We start from the raw sequence: 22,319 nt of genomic DNA, 5'->3' as shown, positions 1-22,319 counted from the left end.
AGTCGTGCTCAGACCGACAAGATACCTTTGTTCCGCGGTAATAACAGGTAATTGCGCAATGCAGGTATTTGCAAATAGTCGATTCAATGGCGGGGATTGTGTATGTACATGTGCACGCTATATATGCACACGGCTCTCTTTGAAACTGTAGCGGCCCTGTTAATTGCGCGGAATGGCAGCGCGCGAGGAAAACAATTTCGCAGCTAAATCAATGAGACGGATGCCGTCGTGGCACGTTTATGAGTGTGTAACGTCGTTCGCCTGGCGAATTAGGAGCAACCATTTGTCAATAAAACTGCAACGCGATTTCTACGTTCGACCGAGAGAGTCCTTTCGTGCCTGACACACGCCGCGCGAATGATCGAAGTCCCGACAATCGAACGTCTGCCGCGTTAATAGATTCATCTCCTGCACCAGCATATAACGAAGGTCAATAATCCGATAAAAACTATTCGTGTCGGATGAGGAATTCGCGATGGCACGCGTTATTGGAACACATCGATTTATTCCCTTACGCAAGCTCGCCGATAGTAAATTCGTCAAATCTGTTGATGAATTGTTGCGGCTTTTTTTCTTCTTTTTTTTGGTAAAAAGGTAATATGAATCGTATGAACGCCAATTCTAGTCTTTGCAAATATTGGCAAACCGGCAGTCGCGTTTTTAGCAAGTAAAAATGTATGCGCGCTTATACTTCGGCAAACAAGAGAGCTATTTCTGATGACATCGAATTTGCATCATTGATTATTTAATGCTCTTTGGAAACGTCAAAACAATCATAAACGCGCGTTATTCACATCAAGATTTGATACATGAATATTGATACATGCACTTGATTCACGTTTGACGTGTTAATTCGCTGCTGTTTTGCATGAGGCTAACAATGTTGCGATATGAACCACGCCATTTTGAAGATAAATGTTTCATGTGCGTGTAGCCGTCTTCATCAAATATGTAGCAGCGCTCTCCTAAATTAATGCATGACGTTTGCGGGAGAGAGAATTAATGGGCAGCCTTCGACCTATACTCGGGCGACATGGGGAAGGATGAGCAACGAAAATTTAATGGTTATCCGTGTTACATTAATCATTCGGCTTCGATTAGGAATATCGTTGCTTAATACTGTCTCTAAAGCAGTCATATTTTAAATTATCAGTAGCATTCATTAATGAATGAGGGAAGATTTCTACAATTGAGTCGTTAATTAGAAAGAAAACGTTATCTCGCAAATGTTAAAAATTTCTTGATGCCATTTCTTCCGTTTTCTGATACGTAGCAGAGAAATAACGTGTCTCCCATGGTAACCTCACTTTTGAAGTTAATAATTCATGTTCAATTCTGAAACGTGAAGTTCTAAGCATATACATTGTCGACCTATTTTGGGACTATGCTCTCTGAGGAGTCTTCGCCTTCTTTCCAAGAGAATCTTCACGAAAATTGTACATTATAGTTTTTTAAGACTTTGTGTGCTTCCAACTATTTCGAAGGAGCAAGTTTCTTTCAGCACTTGGCACGTCCACTTCGTAAATGCTTTGGGGAGGGAGGGTGGAAAAGGACTTTGAGATATCTGGCGCACTCGTCTTCCACTCACTTGTCTCAACTGCCACGCGCGTTTATTCTCTGGCCTTGGGTGTCGACCATCGTCGTGGTCATCCCCCGTCTTTGACGACGTACAATTTTGGCTGTGCCACGATCTATAAAAGCGATCTTATGCGTCACGTGAAGGATTCTAGACGAGCGGGCACGAAATGCCAGCGTAAATGTGAACTCGTGCCGTAGACGTCGCCGAGACATTTCCATCAACGATGCCATGTACGATACGATACGTGTTGAAAATGAAAATCTTTAACAAGCGATTTGATTAAGGAAACCTTTTTAAAATAGCAGTAACATTGTAAAATGCTCTGAAATAACTGACTGATGCTCATGATTGATTGATAATTTGGCTTTTGAAAAAGATATTCTTACTCATTAGTTCGTAAGGATATCCTGTCTCGCAAGATACAAGCGCAGTCGATGAAAGAACGAAGGATCAGCGAACCAATGTGTCGGTCAAGACCGCGGCCGCAAGTCAGTCGGCTCGAGGGAACGCAATTGCGTATTCTCGTTACCTAATAATAAAATCTCGACCTGTCCTCGATCGACAAAGTTTTGTGGGTTACGGGAAGGCCACGCGAAAACATTTGTTTTCCCTTTCTCGTCCTTGCTAGCATCGATGTCGTCGTCGGTCATGGTCAGATGAAGGTAGTTTCGAAGGCTAGGGTCATCTGTTTTTTCGTCCTGATCCTGCGCCAAGGCTTTCTCTCATGGTTGTGCGGCTTAACGACTGTTCTGTAAAACAATTTGTACTTTTATTCGTGCTTTTATGGGTTTCGTATTGATCCTCTCGTCCCTTTTCTTCGCTTATGCAATGAGACGACGAACACGTTGCAGGAGAATAAATTTCAAAGATTACAGATGCATTTAAAAGCGAGGCTATTAAGAGACAAAGAATTTTGCATGAAACGGAATTAATTATAAAATTCATTCTTGGTTTCTTTTCGTTAAATAATTATGTTGTGTGTAATAGAAAGTTCCATCACCGACATCAATTTTTGATGCGTCGATTCCGACGCTTGAATAATTTAAAAGCGACAGAAACGAGAGACGTTATGAATATGACACCTTCTTTCTCGGAAAGCAAAAATATTGAAACTATATATTTCATCTACAGTTTAATTTCTTATATTTCATAAATAATAATTTTTAGGTAACTGCTAAATAACATTCATACTTATCTGACATGAATGCATATTCTCCCAGACAAGAATGACGATGGGAGTTGCTTGAGAAATACTTTCCCAAGAGATCGCGTGCCACCTTTGGCGGCATACTGTATAATTCATCGGGCATTGAAAGCACGTTTCTTCGAAGAACAAGCACAACTCCCGCGCGTATTACGTAACGACACCGATAAGTGGAAAGGCAGATGGAGATCCCTTCGCTGGAAAGGGGTGTACCGGGAGAGCATCGATTGCTCTTAAAAACCTCATTTCGTAAAAACCTCATTGCCTTGCGCGGTGCGATAAATCTCTTTCTAGCGCAAGATCATACGCGATAATTGCGTCGAGTATCGGAGGTGTGCTCGCTCATCGTGCCCCTTGAAACGTTAAAGTGCAATTCGCTATTGTGCTCGGAAATCCCGCGTCCGCGTAATTCTCGAGCACCATGTTTATAACCGTCACGCAAAATGGCGTACTCAGGAATTATGAAAGAGACGAGGATGGAAATGGCGAAGCGTGACTAATGTCGATAATCGTGCCAGGCGCGCTGTCTGATAACGTTTCAATTTTTCAAGATTGACATTATTGTTCTCTTATCATGGTATCAACTATAATATATCAAATCCGATAACGACAATTTTTTTCAGCATTTTTCAAACCGTCTGCGTTTCTTTAACTTCTTTGTAAAAAACATTTGAAGTTAGCTGATCATTAACTTCGAAGCGTCTAGTCGTCGACCCTGCAATCTCTTGCATCTCTCATACTCTACATCCGCAAAAAACAAGTTTACATAAACATCCGTTATATAATACAATGTGTCGTGCCGAAAACGGCAAGAAAGGTTCTCATCTTGCACGCGCGCTTCGCTGAGACAACAGCAGTCGCACGCTCGGCTAGGCAGGCAGGCCTGCCTGCCTGCGTATCGCATTTCTAGTCGCATGACTGCAACGAGGAGCCGCCGATCCCGACGCAGAGCGAAAGAGACGAAGCAATAGCAACGGCGGCGGCGAAGCTCGTCGGAGTCGAGCCGAGTGAAGTCGAGTCGAGCCGGAGCTCCCGATCAGCTGGGAGCCGCGCGACGTTGCCGGCTTGCGACCGCGTGACCCCCGGCCGCTGTGGATCAATAGTCGGTCGATCCGGCAACGTCGCTAACCGCTACCGTCGTTGGACTCTTTATTTAAACGTACCGGTCGCTCCACCGACTTCATCCCTGGCTTCCCCCTCCTCCCTCTCTCTCTGTTTTTCTTTCCTCTTGCATGCGCTCTCGTCGCCGTGCGACTACGAACTGCATCTTCGTCGTCCTCTCCCTTTCTCCGTCCCTGTTTCCGCCTCTTACATGCTTGTTACTCTCCTCCCGCATTCTTTGCCTGCAAGACCGACCTTTCCAAAAGATCTGTTCCTCGTATACGTGAGGTGTAATCTCTCTGAGAAAGGCTCAGGTCATCATAGAGCCGTTGCTCTGGCTATTGTTCTTGAGACTATAAATACTTTGCTCTGGGGTGCAGGAACATGCAATGTGTGTATGGCGTGCGGACTGGATCAGGGCCGTAGATATGCCGCGGCCGTTGCACCCGGGTGTTGCTTGAATGGACGTACCGTCGGCAGCTCGCCGTCGTACCGTGGCGCGGTTGGAAGCTCTCTCGTGAAGCAAGTTCCTCCGATTGCTCCGATACGCCGCACAGTGGGAGAAAAGGCTCTGTTTCTGGACAAAAATCTACCGACAGTCCAATTTCAACCGATTTGAAACATTTTTTTTTTAACTTACTCGTTATGAGTTCCTCTACAAGTATTACTGCTAATTCTTCAAGATAAAGCTGAAATTCAAAATGGCGCATCCATTATGGTGGTCAAACATATTAAACTCCCGTGATGGTGAATATATTATCTACGTATATACAGATTTAAAATATATAGAAATCAAAAAAACAAAACCTCAAAAAGCATAAAAAGATAGATAAGAACCCTTTTACACACACACAACACACGCGCGCGCGCGCACACACATATACAGTTTTACATATCTTGTGGTAAAAGGGAGTAAGTATTGCGTTATTAATAAAATACTTTAATAAAGTAAAATTCAGTCGCTCGTTAAAAATTGAAATATAGATTACGGATTTGTAATTAGCGATCCCAGAAACTTAGATATCAATTTCTGTGCAGACCTACTGAATAATGAAAACTTTCGTTTTTCTTAACTGCCATATCGAATGTTATTCTGAATTTAAACAATTTGATCTCAGATTCGTATTTAGTGACTCTAAAAATCTGTATATACGTAGATAATATAGGTAATATATTCACCATCACGGGAGTTTAATATGTTTGACCACCATAATGGATGCGCCATTTTGAATTTCAGCTTTATCTTGAAAAATTAGCAGTAATACGTTATAGAGGAACTCATAACGAGTAAGTTAAAAAAAATTTCTCAAATCGGTTGAAAATTGGACTGTCGGTAGATTTTTGTCCAGAAACAGAGCCTTTTCTCCCACTGTGCGCCGGTATACAAATATCATTAGAAATGTAGTGATACATTTGAAGAAGATATCGATAATTTGTATTATCAGCATAGCTTCTTCTTGCAAAGTATGAAGGACAATCTTTTTCAGAATTACGTTATAATTTTCGTACAATATTATTTTCCATAATGTGTAATATATTTATTCTACATACGTCGGTTTTCTCTTAATTTGTCATTAAGACGTTAAACAAAATCATTCTGATATTGAGCCTCGATGATAAAACTGACGCGCACTTCTGCTACTTGCTCAAGAGTCGCTTGTTTACTCAACTTCCGGTTGATCGGTGATAGTAGCGCGTGGTAGGATTCCACTTGCGAAAAGCTGAAGCGTGAAAGTTCCACCTGGCTTATACACCTCCACGCTAATGTGATAGATTGCGTTTGCTCCCCATCGCTGCCGTTAAGAAGCGAGGGGGAGTCGGAGGGCTCGCCATAGACAAAGTCGATCTCGACAGAAAGTAACTTCCTTCCCTCTGTGAACTTCTCGGCCCATTTTAACCTTTCGGTGACCCATTTTCTCTCGCCGAGGAGAGAACAAGAGATACGTTTCAGCGGCCAGATAACTGTGATTTGCCAACGTCGACGTTCCGTAGGATCTCTCAAATCTGTATGGGGCAGAAAAAGCACTATATTTTTACATTATTGTTTTCCCAAAAATCAGAGTTGTCGAATTTCTCTTCTTCGATCCATTAAAAGAAAATGGAATTTCTCTTCTTCGATCCATTAAAAAAATAGAATTTCTCTTCTTTGATCCATTAAAAAAAATAGAATTTCTCTTCTTTGATCCATTAAAAAAAAGATATCGCTACTTAGCATTCAAGTAAAATTAAAACATGTTCATAGAACTTTCGTTCACGATTTTGCTTATCTCTCCCATAAAATTGTTCATAACAAATACACGTTCGTGAGAATTTCGTGATAATTGAAAGGCGGTGATAATTAAACGGAGGATTCTCTCGAGTGTCGGCCTTTAGCTTTATTCTTGGCGATGCGGTCGCTGTGTTCCGAGCTTTTGAAGCGGTTTGCTAATTACCTCCCTTCAACACACCCCGCCGCTTGTCCGGTACACCTCTTTACCTTCTCCTCTAGTGTACCGTGTACATTCCCGCCGAAGTTGCCGCCGTTACCGGTGTCAGCAGATGGGTCGAATTAATCGCCAAACAAGTTCCGCTCGCGTGTCGTCTAGAGTATCCATATGGCGCTAGCGAGAATCAAGAGAATGTCGCACCATCGTGCGTGAATAATTGCATGTTTCCATGTGGCGAAACGAACGGCGCGCAATGCAAGCGTGTGAAAGAAAGTGCATCATTTACGAGGTCGCCAAACTTTCGCGTAACTTTTTGTACACAAGTACGAGACATGGAATTCCACGTCAATATGGAACGACGTTTAATTTAATTAAACGTGCGACTGCACGCGAGCGAGTGCAACACGCGCGTTCAATTTGCGTCGCTCTTTTGTCGGCAATCAAAGCGAAAGCGTGCTGTTTCGCACGCCGCATGAAACAATTTGATTATCAGCGGATCGATATTTGCGATATAAATCTGACTTTGATGAAGCTACGGAGAGATTACACATTCGGTTTCTCGAACGTTCGTCCGCGCGAAGATTTTCATTAACGACGTCGGAGGACGTGTAGTTTACAGTTTAATATTTAAAATTTCGTTTTCACGTGTCAACAATTATGATATATATTCAGTCTTTGCTCCTTGAAAAATTAACTACAGTATCCGCTCGCCTACATTCAAATCTCGCAAAGTGTTCGCGATATATATATAGTGTCCTGATAAAATTGGTACTTTAGAATCGAGAATAACATGTTGAGTTCTGCTGAAAAGCAATGAGCTCAGTTTCTTTTGCTTTGAGGATTCTCATGTTTCATTTATGACAGGAAGACGTTTTGTATGATAAAGACCCGACATGAATGAACGGAGCGAACCGATCGCTTGCGAACCAATGCTTTGCACGACGTGTAAGTTGTTAGATTCGCCGTTTGCGGAGGTGTTGCAAGTGCATAATGGGCGCGACGCGGGGGCACGGCGAATGGTATTGTCCGCTTGCCGGACCATTAAAGCAGACGCGAAACCGTCAGTCTCAATGTTAAGCATGTGCGGTTGTCCACCTACGTGCACGTTACGTAGGCCAGACGTGGCGCGGAATAGCGAGTATTTTACTTTTATACGAGGTCGTGCGCACTCGTCCGGTGTGCCGCGTTCGACCGAAATCGCCGAGGGACTTATCTTCTTCTCCTTATCTTTTTCTCCTTTGATCTTCCTGATAGGGTGATTCACGTGCGCGTTCATTCAATATATACAAGTAATCAAAAATAAAAGCTCGCATTTTATGTGCAGTGTCTCCCACACGCACAACTACGCATTATACAGGGTGTCCCGGGTTTTAACCGACAAACTGCGGGAGCATATTCTACTAGTGGAAATAAGAAAAAATTCTTATATCGAGTTTGCTTAGAAATGCTTTATTACAAAGTTATAAACCAATATTGAAAAGAAATATCAGATAAGTAACAACGGAACATAGTGTAGAATTTGGAAGGTCGAAGATGTTTATGTTACGTGTATTCACATGTATTCATGTTCACTGTGTTGAAACGATTCAGTATGATTGTTACTTTCACAACAGTAGCTGTTAGATTTCAATCGTCGTGTCAACTAGCAATTACTATCAGAATGCCAAAAGTGTTTTCAAATGAGGAATACACTGATATTCATTTCGTGTACGGATTCTGTGACGGAAATGCACGAGCTGCCGTACGAGAGTATCAACGTAGATTTCCTAACAGGAGAGTACCAGATAGATTTAAAGCAACGAATCACTAATTCAGTTACTGAGATGCAACAAAATTTTCAGGAATGTCGTACCGTAACAAATTCTGTACTACGTCGATGTCTAGCTTGTATCGATGTGCAAGGACAACATTTTGAAATGCGTCACTAAATCATTGCGTAGATAATTTTTATTTTTGTGAAAAAATCCGTTGTTACTTATCTCATATTTCTTTTCAATATTGGTTTATAACTTTGTAATAAAGCATTTTTAAGCAAACTCGATATAAGAATTTTTTCTTATTTCCACTAGTAGAATATGCTTCCGCAGTTTGTCGGTTAAAACCCGGGACACCCTGTATATGTTGTCATGCATAATGATGACATGGAAAAGATACGAGCTTATGAAAACCGCCTGCAGCAAAGTTACAAAATGACTAATTCGACTTGATTATCGATGACATGATGCAGGAAGACCATTGAGCCTTATATTTACGATGCTAGAAATCGGTCCGAGCTTTCGATCCAAGAATTGCGTGGCCAATCAACTTGTAGCTTTTATGGAAAAGCTGCATTTCTCGGATCGAGATCTCGGATCAGTTTCTAGCATCGTGGATATAAAGTTTTACTGCCGTATCATCGCGAGGAAACACAGAGCTTGGGCTCTTGGATTTAGATCCAATGCCGTGGTACGGCGCGTGTCAGGGTTTACTGAATAAACCAACGTACGGCCAAGTAACCGAGAACGCGTTATCGCGCGATGAGAAGTGCAAACGCCCGCACGTGTGCCGCGCGCAGCGGTGGCCAGTTCGTCCTGGAAGCCGTTGGATTCCTTCCATGGAAACTGTACGAGTTGTCCAAGTCGGTTCAAGGCCGTCGAGCAAGCGTGCCACTTGTGCGCAGTTTTTGCCAATGATGGTAGTTCTTGCGTTGTGTCGTGTTAGGTTCGTTAGGTTTTTTTAGCCAGGTTTCGCTTGGTCCTGTTTATTTGTCGTTATCGCCTGATCACCTGACGACACACACACACACACACACGTTATTTTTCGCACGACGTATTTTCACACGTTGGGATACGAGTACGTTGGGTATCGTGCGCGAATCGATATTCGCGAATTTGATTCGGTGGACTTTGCGCAGCGAAATGTATGTTAGTTTGCGCAACAGTATGCTTTTGATTGACGCAAGAGATTGCGATGGTCGCGTTGATTGATTGATAGCAATAAAAAGCTGAGGAAAATCTTTGCGAATCATCCGCTTCTTGCATTTTCCTTGCGTAACTTATTATTAGGAGTGTGATTTAGTTTTGAGGGTTTTGCAACAAATGGCTGTAGTGTCAGTTTGTTCCAATAGCTGTTGTTTCTTACAGTGTTGACATTATCCATGACATTTAGTAGCATTATAGCAATAGATGCAATAACAGTCGTGTTTATATCATCGTAAAAATGCAACTTCCGAAACAGCATTTTCGACATGCGTTGCTTTTGTTTTTTAATCAAAAGAAAACTGCGGCTGACGGTTATAGAATTCTTGTGGAAACTTATGGTGATTCTGCCCCATCAATTAGGACGTGTGAAGGACAAAGAACGCTCGGGACAACCAAGAAAGCTTGAAAATGCAGATTTGCAAGCATTATTGGACGAAAATCCAACACGATCCACTTCAGAACTTGCCAGAGCATTAAACGTTGATCGTACAACAGTTATCAAACATTTACATGAAATGGGAAAAATTCAGAAAGAAGGGAAATGGGTTCGACATCAATTATCGGAAAGTGCCATTTGAACATTTGCATTTCGTTGATCGCCAGGCAAAAAAAGAAGAGTCTTTTGTCTCGGATTGTTACTGGGGATGAAAAGTGGATCTATTTTGATAATCCGAAACGCAGAAAATCATGGGTGGATCCAGGCGAACCATCAGCATCCACTCCGAGACGCAATATTCACGGTTGAAAAGTAATGCTCTGTATTTGGTGGGATAGTGTACTATGAGCTGTTAAATCCGCATGAGACTGTCACGGCTGATCGTTATCGACACCAATTGTACAAGTTGAAGCAAGCATTGGACGAAAAACGACCACCAATTGCGAGTAAACGACGGAAAGTGATTCTTCTTCGTGACAACGCTCGACCTGACGTTGCGTTATCAGTGAAACAAACACTATTAGAGCTTGAATGGGAAGTCTTCTCCGGACATTGCTCCATGCGATTATTATTTGTTCCGGTCGATGCAACACGCTTTAGAGGATACACACTTTGATAATTTGGAAGAAGTGCGAAAATTCGTCGACGAATGGATCAACTGAAAAGAAGAATCATTTTATCGTGGTGGAATCCATCTCTTGCCAGAAAGATGGGAAAAAGTTATAGAAAAGGAAGGAAAATATTTTGATTAAGGTATTCATTCATTATCATATTTAAATACATGCGTTTTTGAGCAAAAAAACCCTCAAAACTAAATCGCACCCCTAATACATAATATTTTGTTTTATACGCACTCGCCGTTTCTAGATTTGGACTAATTACTCCGGACATTCATCAGTTACAAAAAATTTCTGTTGCTATTTTCTGTTGACTGATTCATTTATCGGTGAGAATATTGCGACGGAATCGGTACGACGTTAGAAATTGGATCTCTCCTTCCGTGTGAAGATTCTTAAAATAACGGAGTGGTTATATTCAATAGTTACACACACACACACTCGTCTTTCTCTTTCTCGGACATGTTCTTAATTATAAATGACCTCCTTTTCATCGCACTGGAGGAGCCTATGTCTATTCCTACTCGCGTGAGAAACGTACTCCGACCCTCCGCTTGAAAATATTTGTTCACCCGAAATATTTTCGAGAGTCATGCGATAACGCTGTGTCGAGGTATTGCCAAGCGATCGATAGGTACCTCAGGCCAAGTGCTCTCGCCAAGAGATGCTAATGATTAAATTTAATTTAGGTAGAGGAGCTCCGCTTTCGTTCTCCGCTTTCAATCTGAAAATTTTCTTGCAGGTTTATACGTTATAATACATGCAATTTATCTCAGAATAGATACTGCAGATTTGAATTACGCACTCCTGAGTCGAATTTCTCACACTGAAAGTTTAACCAGATAATGTAATACCTTTTTGCTTCGTAACCTTGTTAACAAAGTTTTTAAACGGATTCAGGATTAAAATTGCGTGAGAAAATGTTTCTTCCATCTGAAGAATTGCTTAGGAATAATTAATGGCGCGTCGACACCACTTTATTGGACAAGTATCGATTCTAGATCGCTAGAAGGGTGATTTGCCATTAAAATTCATTCGTTCCGGGATGCTTCCCGTGTTGCGTGGGCCGTGCGGGTGGTAATTGAAGAGGAAGAAAACGCCTCGATTGCTCCACGTTGCGCCGCAGCGCACCTCACACACAGAAAGAGAGAAGACGACGAGGTTCTTTGACCATTAATCGCTCAGCGCGATTCCTGGCTGCTCATTCAAAGCCACTTCCGTCTTCGTCGCGAGCGATGACGCTGAAGGCCGAACATCTCGAACGACCGTACAACAAGTTTCACAAGCATGCTGCAATGTATTCTACCAAGAATTTTAAGAATTCCTAGTAACATAAGATTGCTGCATATGAATTTTCAATCTTCTTTTTTGCGACAAAATTGTCTGATGATTGAAGCAGAAGTGTCAGTTATTTTGTTTATTTTAACATTCATTGTTGCGATATTTTCTCATATTTTTCATCTTTATTTTATTTACAATTACAGTTGGCAAGAACAGTTATCTCTCTCTAAAAATCTTATAAAAATAACTGCTAAATTAATCGAAATCATTTCGCGCAACGCGGCAGGGGGAAATAATCGAAACTCCTTGTTGTCCTCTACGCAATCAGTCCCGCATCAGCTGAGTCGGCGGAGATGCGTCACGCAGGGAGAAACGCGTACGCCGAACGTAACGTGAAGTAGACCGTGACGGCGGGATGTTACCGTGGTACGAGAGAAGTAAGCTTTCCGAGCGCGAAAAAGGAGCGAGAAAACTCGCCTCGAGAGCCAGACATCACGTGACCGCTGAAAATGGCGAGATGAATTCCGAGACGGCTTGTTCGTCGCGTTTCGCCAAACGGAATTGTTTCGCGCGCATGCCAGATTTGATATCTAATCGCGCTGGTATATTTATTGCGCACGTGGAGGTCGTAAGCCGGAAAATTGACACGGCTTGTTTGCCTTTTCAGTCGCGGCTTGTCGAAACTGCTCGATACGACAGGCGCACGCGTACGTACACACACGCACTCACGCACTCCGTGTACGCGATGAGATAGGGACTCGTAGATAGGACGCGTCGCGTGCTAGACACAGAAATTGAACTTTCACATTCACATCGATAAACATTCAGCTGTTGTTCAACTTCCATTCAACGTTCGAAGATTGCGCGAGTCTTAAATGTAGAAGGAAAGATATTTCACGATTAATCCGCGGTACTTTTTTATTACGCGACGTCACGGCACGTTCAATACGACATGCGATAAGGCTCGATGTACAGGGTGACTTAGAAACGCAATGCTCGAGTCCTGCGCGCGTTAAGGGGGGAGCCTGCTTTAGAACGTTGAAAATAAGGTATAATTTTACGAATTCTTTTGGAGAAACTATACAGCGGATCATTATAAAACTTTGATGCATTTATTAGTACATGTTTAAAGATAAACAAATTATTTTTTGATTTGAATATATCGCCCGTAGAGGTCGTCCTGGAGGCATTGTAAATTGGTGAGCATTCTCCTGCCTCCAAATTTCATCCAAACTGAAAAATTGAAATATTTTCTCGTTATTTATGAATTCCCATAGTCGATGAACCTTTAATATTCATAAAAACATTAAGTTAAACAATTACTTTTGCATGAAAAAGTTCAACAACTTTGCCTAAAAATCGTACTTTTGTGTTCTAAGCTCCACCATTTTGGCACTTTTCAACTTTTTTCTTCTCTCTTTGGTTCATCGACGATGGGAATTCATAAATAACGAGAAGATATTTCAATTTTTCAGTTTAGACGAAATTTGGAGGCAGGAGAATGCTCACCAATTTGCAATGCCGGCGACGCGGCTGCACTAAGATTTCTCCAGGACGACCTCTACGAGCGATATATTCAAATCAAAAAATAATTTTTTTATCTTTAAACATGCACTAATAAATGCATCAAAGTTTTATAATGATCCGCTGTATAGTTTCTCCAAAAACAATTCGTAAAATATACCTTATTTTCAGCGTTCTAAAGCAGGCTCCCCCCTTAAAATGTGGTACACAGTAGTCTCGTACGACTTCGAGAAACGAATTCGTAGCATTTTGTCCCGATGACTCACGCTCGTCAGTTGCTTCGAGGTAACTCGGCCCTTCGGCCCTTCTCGAGCGGAAGCGTCGATAATACGGTCCGAGCGTGCAAAAAATACACGCGAGACGGGTTCTAATGGCGTCGTCCGTCATGTATCCTGCACGTGATAATTTTCGCGCGCAGCTGTTACGTCGCATTCTGCGGGCAAAGATAAAGATCGGTCGGGGCCGTCCGTGCCGGCTCCAGGAAATAATGCACCGTAGCGACGGCAGCCACGTGACGAAATCAATTCGCCAACGTAACGTGGCAGTAAATTGCGTATCCCCGGACTCGTTGACCTCGTCCCCGATGAAAAGCCACCTCGGAAATCGCCCACGTAGAGGCACCGACCGCTCCCCAACGATTCATTATTGCCCATCGCTTGAAAATTCGCGGACGTTCATCGCCCGAGCGCTCCGTGAACGCAAAGCCGACGCTAACCAGGTCGCCCGCCATTTTTGCCACGCATTCGACGGAGAAGACGCAAAGTTCCCGGAGGACTGCCGGGGCACGCCCTGTTCATCCTCCCTCGACATCCTCGCCGGAGCTTCGTCGAGAGAGCAGAAATCCCGGAGATTGGACGCGCGATAGTTGCCCGCGGCCGATAGAGATCGGGAAAAAATTGTCAACGAGCGATAATGGCGTCGTTTGATGATGTGGCTGGCGAGCCGAGACGCCTCGAAACGGCTCGCGTAACGAGCGGAAGGACGGGATGCGAGTGGCGCCGGCTGCTCGAAGTGTCGCCATCGGTCGGCGGTACTCGGAGTTAATTGTGGTTGCGCGGTGCCACGGCGGATGCCGCCACTATACCGATTTTCGCGCCGTAACAATTACGCGTTGTGCATTATGTATAACGAAAAGTAAACCGATAATAAAGTTATACTTAAATATTATAAAGCTGTTAATATGAGAAGCATTGAGAAATTTAATTTTTGACGTCACGCAAAAAGAACTTTCATCGTGTTTTTATTGCTAGGAACAGATGTATGGATATGAGATATTAATTTGCATATTTATTTTTTGCAGTGTACGGACTTCGTGAAAGCAGGGGCGGAACAAGGCCTGACACCGTCTGATGTCGTGCTGGCAGCCGATATCACCTTCTCCTGCGTAGCTGATCCTCAGGCTGCCAAAGATGTAAGTACACGATGTTCAAGTTTCTATCGGCCAGAATAGCTTGTTCCCGAGTAAATCTACGTGACAAAGATTGTATTAATATTACGAACGATTTTTCTTTTCAGATGGTTTTTGGCAATTGCGGTGTCTTGACAGAGATTTCTCCTGATAAGAGCTATGTCGAGATGACTGGAATCGACGCCGAGACATCTCAGGATATCGCCGAAGCAATAAATGGTAAAGGCGGGCGTTACCTGGAGGCGCAGGTGCAAGGTAGCAAAACACAGGCGCAGGAAGGCACCTTGGTGATCCTGGCGGCTGGCGATCGGTCGTTGTTTGACGAGTGCCAGTCTTGCTTCGAGGCTATGGGCAAGAATAGCTTTTATCTTGGCGAAGTCGGCAATGCTTCCAAGATGAACCTTGTGTTACAACTGATGGCTGGAGTGACCTTAGCAGCTCTGGCTGAGAGCATGGCGCTCGCAGATCGTGCTGGACTTCAGCAAAAGGACGTTCTGGAAGTCTTGGAGTTAACGTCCCTGGCATGTCCAGCCATTCTTGATAAGGGCAAAGGTAGACGTTGACTTATCTAAAGAACAATTATTTTATTCTTCATATTAATTTTCATCCGATTTCATGCAATAACGATCTTTTCAAGCAATCTAAACATGTAAATAATAAGAATTCTATATTTTCTCTCTTTATACTTCTTTTCTCCTTGTACAAACTCTTTAGCCACTTGTCTAGAAGTGTTTGCATGAATTCTTTAAAGATAATAATGAATTTTATTTATATCTCATGATTTCTCAGCACTGTGCTTGAAACCTAACGTAGAACTTTGCTTTCCAGCTATCATCGAGGGTGGTTTCCCCACTCAGTTACCGTTGCAGCACATGCAGAAAGACTTGAGACTGTCACTAGGTATGAGCGATCAATTGGAACAACCTCTACCATTGGCAGCCGCAGCGAATGAGGTGTACAAGCACGCGAAGCGTCTCGGTTACGGCGAGCATGATGCTTCTGCTGTTTACATCAGGGCCAGGTTCTAACGCAGTATAGGTGTTGTGTTGTCTCCGAGCTTCTGCTACATCATATTTATTGCGATACCTGACGTTGTTTCCCGCCGCTCGAGATAGAGAGAAAGAAAGAGATGCTTTAACAAGATACTCGGCTTGCGAGCTTGCGGGCTCGCGACATCGACGATTTCGAGATACGTACATCGCCACACTCGCGCGTACGTCGTAAGATCTTGCGAAATGGATGAAGCTAAGCGAAGCGGAAAATAATCTGCGCAGGACACCTGTGCTGACGTCGAGAAGAGGAACGTTGTAATCATTTATCAAATAATTTTATTAATTTCATTCTTTTAATCATTTCCGTGGAAAGCGACGAATTATCTCGACTATTCCCGAATGCAACGTGCATTCTTTCCTTTTAACGTTTTTTAGCGGTAGTTATCTTCCGTAGGAAGGAAATACATTTCTCTTCGCGCGTGCGATCAGATCTCTTAGACGTGACTAAGCCTCCTCCGAGTCGCGTTTCTCGACTTCGATCGCGAAATGCCGGACCCTCAGCAGCTTTGAGAGATCCGGGACGTGTCGAAAATATGTGCCTTACGATACCGATTGAGGGAAGGCTTATTAACGCTGCACGCGCGTCGCGTGTCGTCGTTGACGATGATCGAGACGATGTGAATATCAAATTTAATGACACGAGCAGACCGACTAACACGACGACGATGACGATGATGATCACCGTGTTAACGACAGTCGCAAGGAAATGTAGGGACGCACTATGTGGTGCAATTGTAAAGTTTCAATTACTGTTATACTGCTGATTATACTGACGATTCTGGCGATATTTAAATATCCACCTCTCCAGAGCTCTCTGACGACGGCAAGGGGACAAGATCCTTCCACGATGCATCTTTCTCTCGTCTCTTTTGTGACGATCGCAACCAAAAACCGGGGCAACATTTAACGGATCCGTTTTTTATAAACGCAGTTTTTCTTTCGAGCTTCTATCTCGTATTTCATACAACGAACAATGAAAAGAAATGCACGATCGATCCTGTATTGAGTATCGCACAGTAGAGAATCAAAAGTAGAACGTAATTGATTATTTTTCGGGAAATATACTGATAAATCATAGTATTGACATAACTCCACTCGGTCATCAACTTATTCGTGTGAGGAAATCCATATGTCTTTCTAACGAATTCTTCTAATCGATGTCTGAATCGTGAAGAACATTTACATTTAACGCAGATCTGGCTAGCTTTTCATGACGCTGCTATCACTTTGACGAACTAATTCCATTGCCAGCACAGTTAGCACGGAGCACTTTTAAGTGTAGTAGAGGGATAGAACCTGTACAAGAAGTAAGAATTGTTATTTAGTACATTGTTTGTTGCGCTGTTCTCTCGATCCATTTTAACGTTTCTTTTTAACATTAACATTAGCAATCGAGTTAGCTCTCTTCGAGGATCTAGTTTTTAGGAAGACGGGAGCAGTATAACCGAAGCTGTACTCTGCGAAAATCGTATTTTACACCATCCGCATTCCATCTGGCTGGGGAAGGAAACCGGATCCCACAATCGATAAATCATCGATAAAAAAAAACGCAACAAAATCTTTCATTTTCCTAACAGAAGGCGCATTTGATGTATCTTTAATGCGGGGCCGCTCTCCCGAACCCTGCGTTTCCCGTAGCGTTTAATCCGCACGGGGTTTAGTCCGTTTCCGTGGAGAAGCGAGCAGCGTTGGTGGTATCGCGTGTTCGACGGACATCGACTTCTCGGGACAATTCTCGGGGACGGTTGCCACGGTATGACGTATCCCGCTCTCTCGCGCGCCGCGATCGTACGATCTTACGCGAGGTGAGGATTCCCTGGAGGAGTGGAGCGCTTCCGTTTTCCCAGGACGGTCGTGCGATTCTCACGGACGACAGGCGAGCGACACGAAGTCGAGAGAGCGACCGGTGGGCCATGCGAATCGGCTCGTTGCGAAGACCAGCGCGGTCCAGAAGTGCGCACGAATTTCCGCGACCTCTCAACGTGACGAGAAAATCATCACTGCGTGTATCAAAGGGAACGTGAGAACCTGTGAAGAATGAAACTTCTCCATTCGTCAAGATAAATTTGCAACATCGCACTTCCCGATCATTGTTACTTCGTGTGAATCTTTTGCCTTTACTTTTTATCGCAGAAATATTATTAAATTTTTCCTGGCGAATGTGCAATATTCTTTGTTCTAAATTGTTATTTATACAGATTTTCGGTTTTTTTTACTACGCGAATAAAGGCTTCATGTCTAATTGGTAGTTTGCTCGGCTCTTCGAGAGAAAACATTTAACGATTACGTTCTTTAGAAGAAGAGCTTTAAATACAGAGAGCAAAAAAATGGAAAAACTCGGACGAGATAGCAATTGTAAGGAGAAGTTCACCGGTTCCATGCTTTAGTTTTCCTTTTTTGATAACAGCAGTGATCCCGTTGCATAGTTTCGACAGATCTTTTTAAGAAGGTCGAATGGAAAAAATCGTGTCGACAGGATCTCGAATTTGTGAGCGCGTGCGGGAAATCACGTAGCGTATGGCAACGTAATAAACTTGATGGCTTGGCGCCATATCATGTATGACGACGAATGTAATTAGAGAAAGAAACACACGTACACAATCAATCAACTAAATAATAACGATTACAACGGTAAACTGTACGCTGCAATTGGCGTGGGTGGAGATAGAAAAGAAATACAAAATATTAAATATTCTACACGCCAAGCATAAAAGAATGATATATATATATATATATACATATAATTAGTAAATATTAAGTTTACTAAAAAAAAGAATAGAGGAGAAGAAAATGATAATACATGGGAGAATTGGCGTGAGTGCGAGCGAATGAATGGGAGTATACGCGCGTTACGTAACTAAACGTAATGTTCTATGTTTTGTCACGGATACGATGGTTTTTGAATAAATACCTATTTGAACTATGAATTCTCTTGCTCATCCCATCCCCAAATTTCCCCAAAGTAATAAATGGAGAATTACTTTATTACTTAGTTTATTACTTATTGTTAGACCTTTCCCATTTGGATTTTCTTTTTTGACCGGACAGTAATTTCGAAAACTCTTCCGACAGATACTCTGTTAATCACTCTGCATTGTCGTTGCTTTGGCGTTGATCCCGTCAAATTCACGCTTGTAATCCTTAATGCGTTCCCGATTCTTAGTTCAGAAAATTTGCCAGAAGGAAAAGCTGTACTTTCATTTGAACTATTATTACGTTTCGATTCATTAAGTATTTAATAAGCAATTTCGTGAGCATCAAACAGCGGACGATTTATTCCACGCAATTGCGTACACCTGTCGAGAGATTCAAGCTCAACATTTTCTAGTATCGGAATTTTCGATGGCTAACTTCATCTTACTTTTTCTTTTCCTTTCTCTCAAGTTAGCGAGCAAACGCGCAACGGTCATACAAGATTTGTTGATTCTTTGTACTCTTACAATTGAACTACTTTAATTCGGACCGAGGAACGGGACAGCGGCCAGGATATTCGTCATTATATTTTAGACTAAAATTGGCACATGGTTTAAAATCGAGAGCCAAATCATCATCATCATCATCGTCATCATCTTCTTTTCCTTTCTCGAATTAATGCACGCGTGCACATAAATCGAGAAAGAAATTGCGTAAGGAACCCCTGCAAACGTCCGCCTCCGCCAATCCGATACTGCACGAGAGGGGTGCGAACGGTGGTGGGGACAGTGACGACGGACTTCAACGGAGCACCGAGTACTCGTGACGTGGTAGAGGGGGAGCATGCGGGGCTAGGGTGGGGGAAGAGACACTCGCCGTCAGATGACACCTGTAGCTCGACCTCCGCAATCAGCGAATCAGTACGTTCGCAACCGTGCACGCGCTGTCTCGCTGGATCGCGGTCATCGTAGAGCTCGTTTGTTCTTTCGCTTTCCTCGGCTCCATCGCGGGCGTGAGACACGCGTGGATTTAATACGTTCGTGCATCCGATCACGACGGACGGTCGAGTGTGACGGGGGGAGGAAACCTAGCGCCTGCACAGGTAGGTCCCACGTCGACCCAGCGTCAATGACGAGTGCAGGTGCACGTGTGACAACACCGACGACGGCAAAGTGCTCGTGCGACTTTCACGTGTATCATCGCGCTGTCATCCATCGTCATCCGCTACATCCGCCAGTCGCCGAGCCATCAGCATCGCGACGATCGACCGGAGGGCAATGGAATCACGACGGAAACGGTACGCATTTGTAATTCGTATATATCTATGTTTACGTGCGCAATCGTGAGCATGAGGGTCGAAACCGGTGCAACTTCAGGGCGTTCGTAACTCCTGGCTGCCACTGGAAATCGGATCCAGCGTTCGAATCCGTATCTCGGTGTCCTTTCTCTCGCGCGCGGATTATTATTGCTGCGCATCGCTGCGCATCGCGTTGCTGGATCATCGAGGAACAAACATCGCGCGTTTCCGAGCGCGGAGATCGTTCCGCGAGCGATCGAACGACCCGCACCGCCTCTCTCGCGTGGTTCGCGCGCTCTCCAATTCGGATTTCCACGAAACGGCGCGACTGGTTCTGGGAATACGTGGAAGATATAGGTTTCGTCGCTCGCGCCTCGCAACTTGGTTTCGCGCCGAGAAAAAATCGCTCGTAATGATGGCGCGTGCATTTCCACTCTTGAAAGACGGACGCGGCATCATTCGACGTTCTCTTTTTTTCTAGCTCGCGCGGGACGCCGACGTCGACGTCGTCACGGTTCGAAATCGCTAGGGAAAGGTCTTACGCAAATGATTCCTTACGTCATGAATAAATATGCAGGCCATCGCTCGAGCTTGGCTCGGATCTTCGCGCGGGCAACAAGATTTCCGTCTCTTTCCGCTCTCCTGCAACAGCCTAGGGAGAAGCATCTCGAAGAGCTTCTGTCTCGTCTCGGCAGCTTGATAACTGGTCACCGCAATTGTCTCGGTGGGCCCGAAAGCGGGGCCGGTCGTCGCGGATACGCCGTGCGTCGCGTACCGAGGCCGATCGACACGCGCATGTAGATCCTAGGAACAAGGTCGTCGATGTGGAGCGTTACTTTCTAAACGGCACGACGTACCCGGTGCGACCGAGAATTGCCACGAGAATCGTCCTCCCCGCGAAAACGCGTGTCCGCGCGTGCAGGTTCACGCGAGCGCGAGCGATGTCGTCGTCGATCCTGGAAATTCTGGAATTCTGGAATTCGCGTTGGATGCATCTATGAACGCACGGTGGTCCCAAGTTCCTTGGGGTTTTTGCCGAAACAATCATCTTATCTACACCCTCGGAAAGGATTTCTGATAACAAGACGAAAAATATTCTTGACTAATTTAATCGTATTACAAGTATAAAAAATATGAAAATAAAACAATTTTTAATTTAAATCAGTAATTTCTATTCTTCTCTCTCGAATTAAATAAGATTGTTTTACTGTCTTGAGACAAGAGTAACATATACAAATTTATGCTTATATATTCTTGTATGTAGAGTAATTTGATATTAGCGCCACTTTATAGTAGGCTTTGTCGATGTCGACGCATCATTTTCTCACAGTCGCTCGTCGACTCGGCGCTTCTGCGTCCTTTATTCCGATAAAACGGCCAATATTTATGTGTTGCAATCGAAAATCGGGAAAGTGTTTCTGTTATTTACAATGAATAAGTGCAATACTCTACAAGAAATATTAAAAGATATGGAAATGTAAGTAAGTATATACAATATACTTACTTGAGAAATAAGATTCGAGATAAGACATTTCCATATCTTTTAATATTTCTTGTAGAGTATTGCACTTATTCATTGCAAATAACAGAAACACTTTCCCGATTTTCGATTACAACACATAAATATTGGCCGTTTTGTGCAGATTCTACAAATTCTCTTACAAGAATAGAATAAGATGTCTTTTAGATCTCACAATATTCTTAAATCAAGAATATTGTGAACTTGCTACAAATTTTTATCTAAATCCTTCTGAGAAAATTAACGAGATAGCACCAAGATTATTTAAATGTAGATTTTCGAATTTTCTATTCAAGATTAAAATATGCTTCTTTTCAATAATAAATATGATTGTGGCTATAGCGATCTTATTTTATGATAGATTAAAGAGTAATAGCATTAAGTCTAGAAATCTTTTCTGTGGGTGTAAAAAATCATCTCTCGCTTCACTCGTAATCTCTCCGTTGCATGTATACTATACGCGTGGAGCCGCGGATACGCCGCGAGAACAGGCGAAATTCCGAGCAGGCGATCGATCGTGGAGCCTCTCTCCTGATTTACGGCCTGCCGATCACTTTGTGCGCCGATTAATACAGAAATAAATCAGCGATTCGAGATTTCGGGTGCAACTTCGCTTTTCGCTCGGCGATAAATTTGATTTTACGTGGCGCGGTTAAGGGGTCAAGGCACTCCTCGCGAAGCCTCTCTCGGGCGCACCGCTTTATCTCCTCTCGTATCTTTCATAATAGGCATATCTTCTTTTTCGTTGGCGCATCCTCGTCTCCGTTCTCGCGCAGTCTTGAGCTCGCGGCGAGAAAACGGAGCGCGGCCCGCATGCCCGCCAATGCGAGACGGAGGCGCGTTTCGCTCGCGACACGCGCCGAGCGAGACTTCGGAAATCCCGTTCCCGGCTGCTCCAACTGCTCTCGTCTACGTAGTATAATATACGGCACTTCTATGTGTTGAGACAGGGTCGATACCGGTCAATACCGTCTTGACTAACTCACACCTGAAAAGAATGGT

The 22,319-nt window shown here is 43.5% G+C and overlaps 2 protein-coding genes across 5 annotated transcripts in view; both read left to right on the top strand.

Moving 5' to 3' along the window:
• The window catches only part of LOC105284179 (putative oxidoreductase GLYR1 homolog), a 35,656-nt gene extending 17,141 nt beyond the window's left edge, over positions 1 to 18,515 (top strand). The window contains exons 8-10 of the mRNA XM_011347508.3: positions 14,429 to 14,539; positions 14,644 to 15,088; positions 15,365 to 18,515. Coding sequence (XP_011345810.1) covers positions 14,429 to 14,539; positions 14,644 to 15,088; positions 15,365 to 15,564 — 756 coding nt within the window. The 3' untranslated portion in view covers positions 15,565 to 18,515. The remainder of the gene's footprint in view (positions 1 to 14,428; positions 14,540 to 14,643; positions 15,089 to 15,364) is intronic.
• Positions 18,516 to 19,426: 911 nt separating this feature from the next.
• LOC105284176 (AF4/FMR2 family member 4) overlaps positions 19,427 to 22,319 on the top strand; it is a 194,653-nt gene continuing 191,760 nt past the window's right edge. For 3 of the 4 annotated variants that reach the window (XM_026974362.1, XM_011347505.3, XM_011347501.3), the window contains exon 1: positions 19,428 to 19,798. The gene's annotated coding sequence lies outside the window, so the exon portion shown is untranslated. Of the gene's footprint in view, positions 19,799 to 22,319 lie in introns of all 4 variants that reach the window. The other variant, XM_011347502.3, reaches the window with a different exon arrangement.

Source organism: Ooceraea biroi, chromosome 12 (genome assembly GCF_003672135.1).
Source record: "Ooceraea biroi isolate clonal line C1 chromosome 12, Obir_v5.4, whole genome shotgun sequence".
Taxonomy (NCBI): domain Eukaryota; kingdom Metazoa; phylum Arthropoda; class Insecta; order Hymenoptera; family Formicidae; genus Ooceraea; species Ooceraea biroi.
This window is presented reverse-complemented; position numbering and strand designations above follow the sequence as displayed.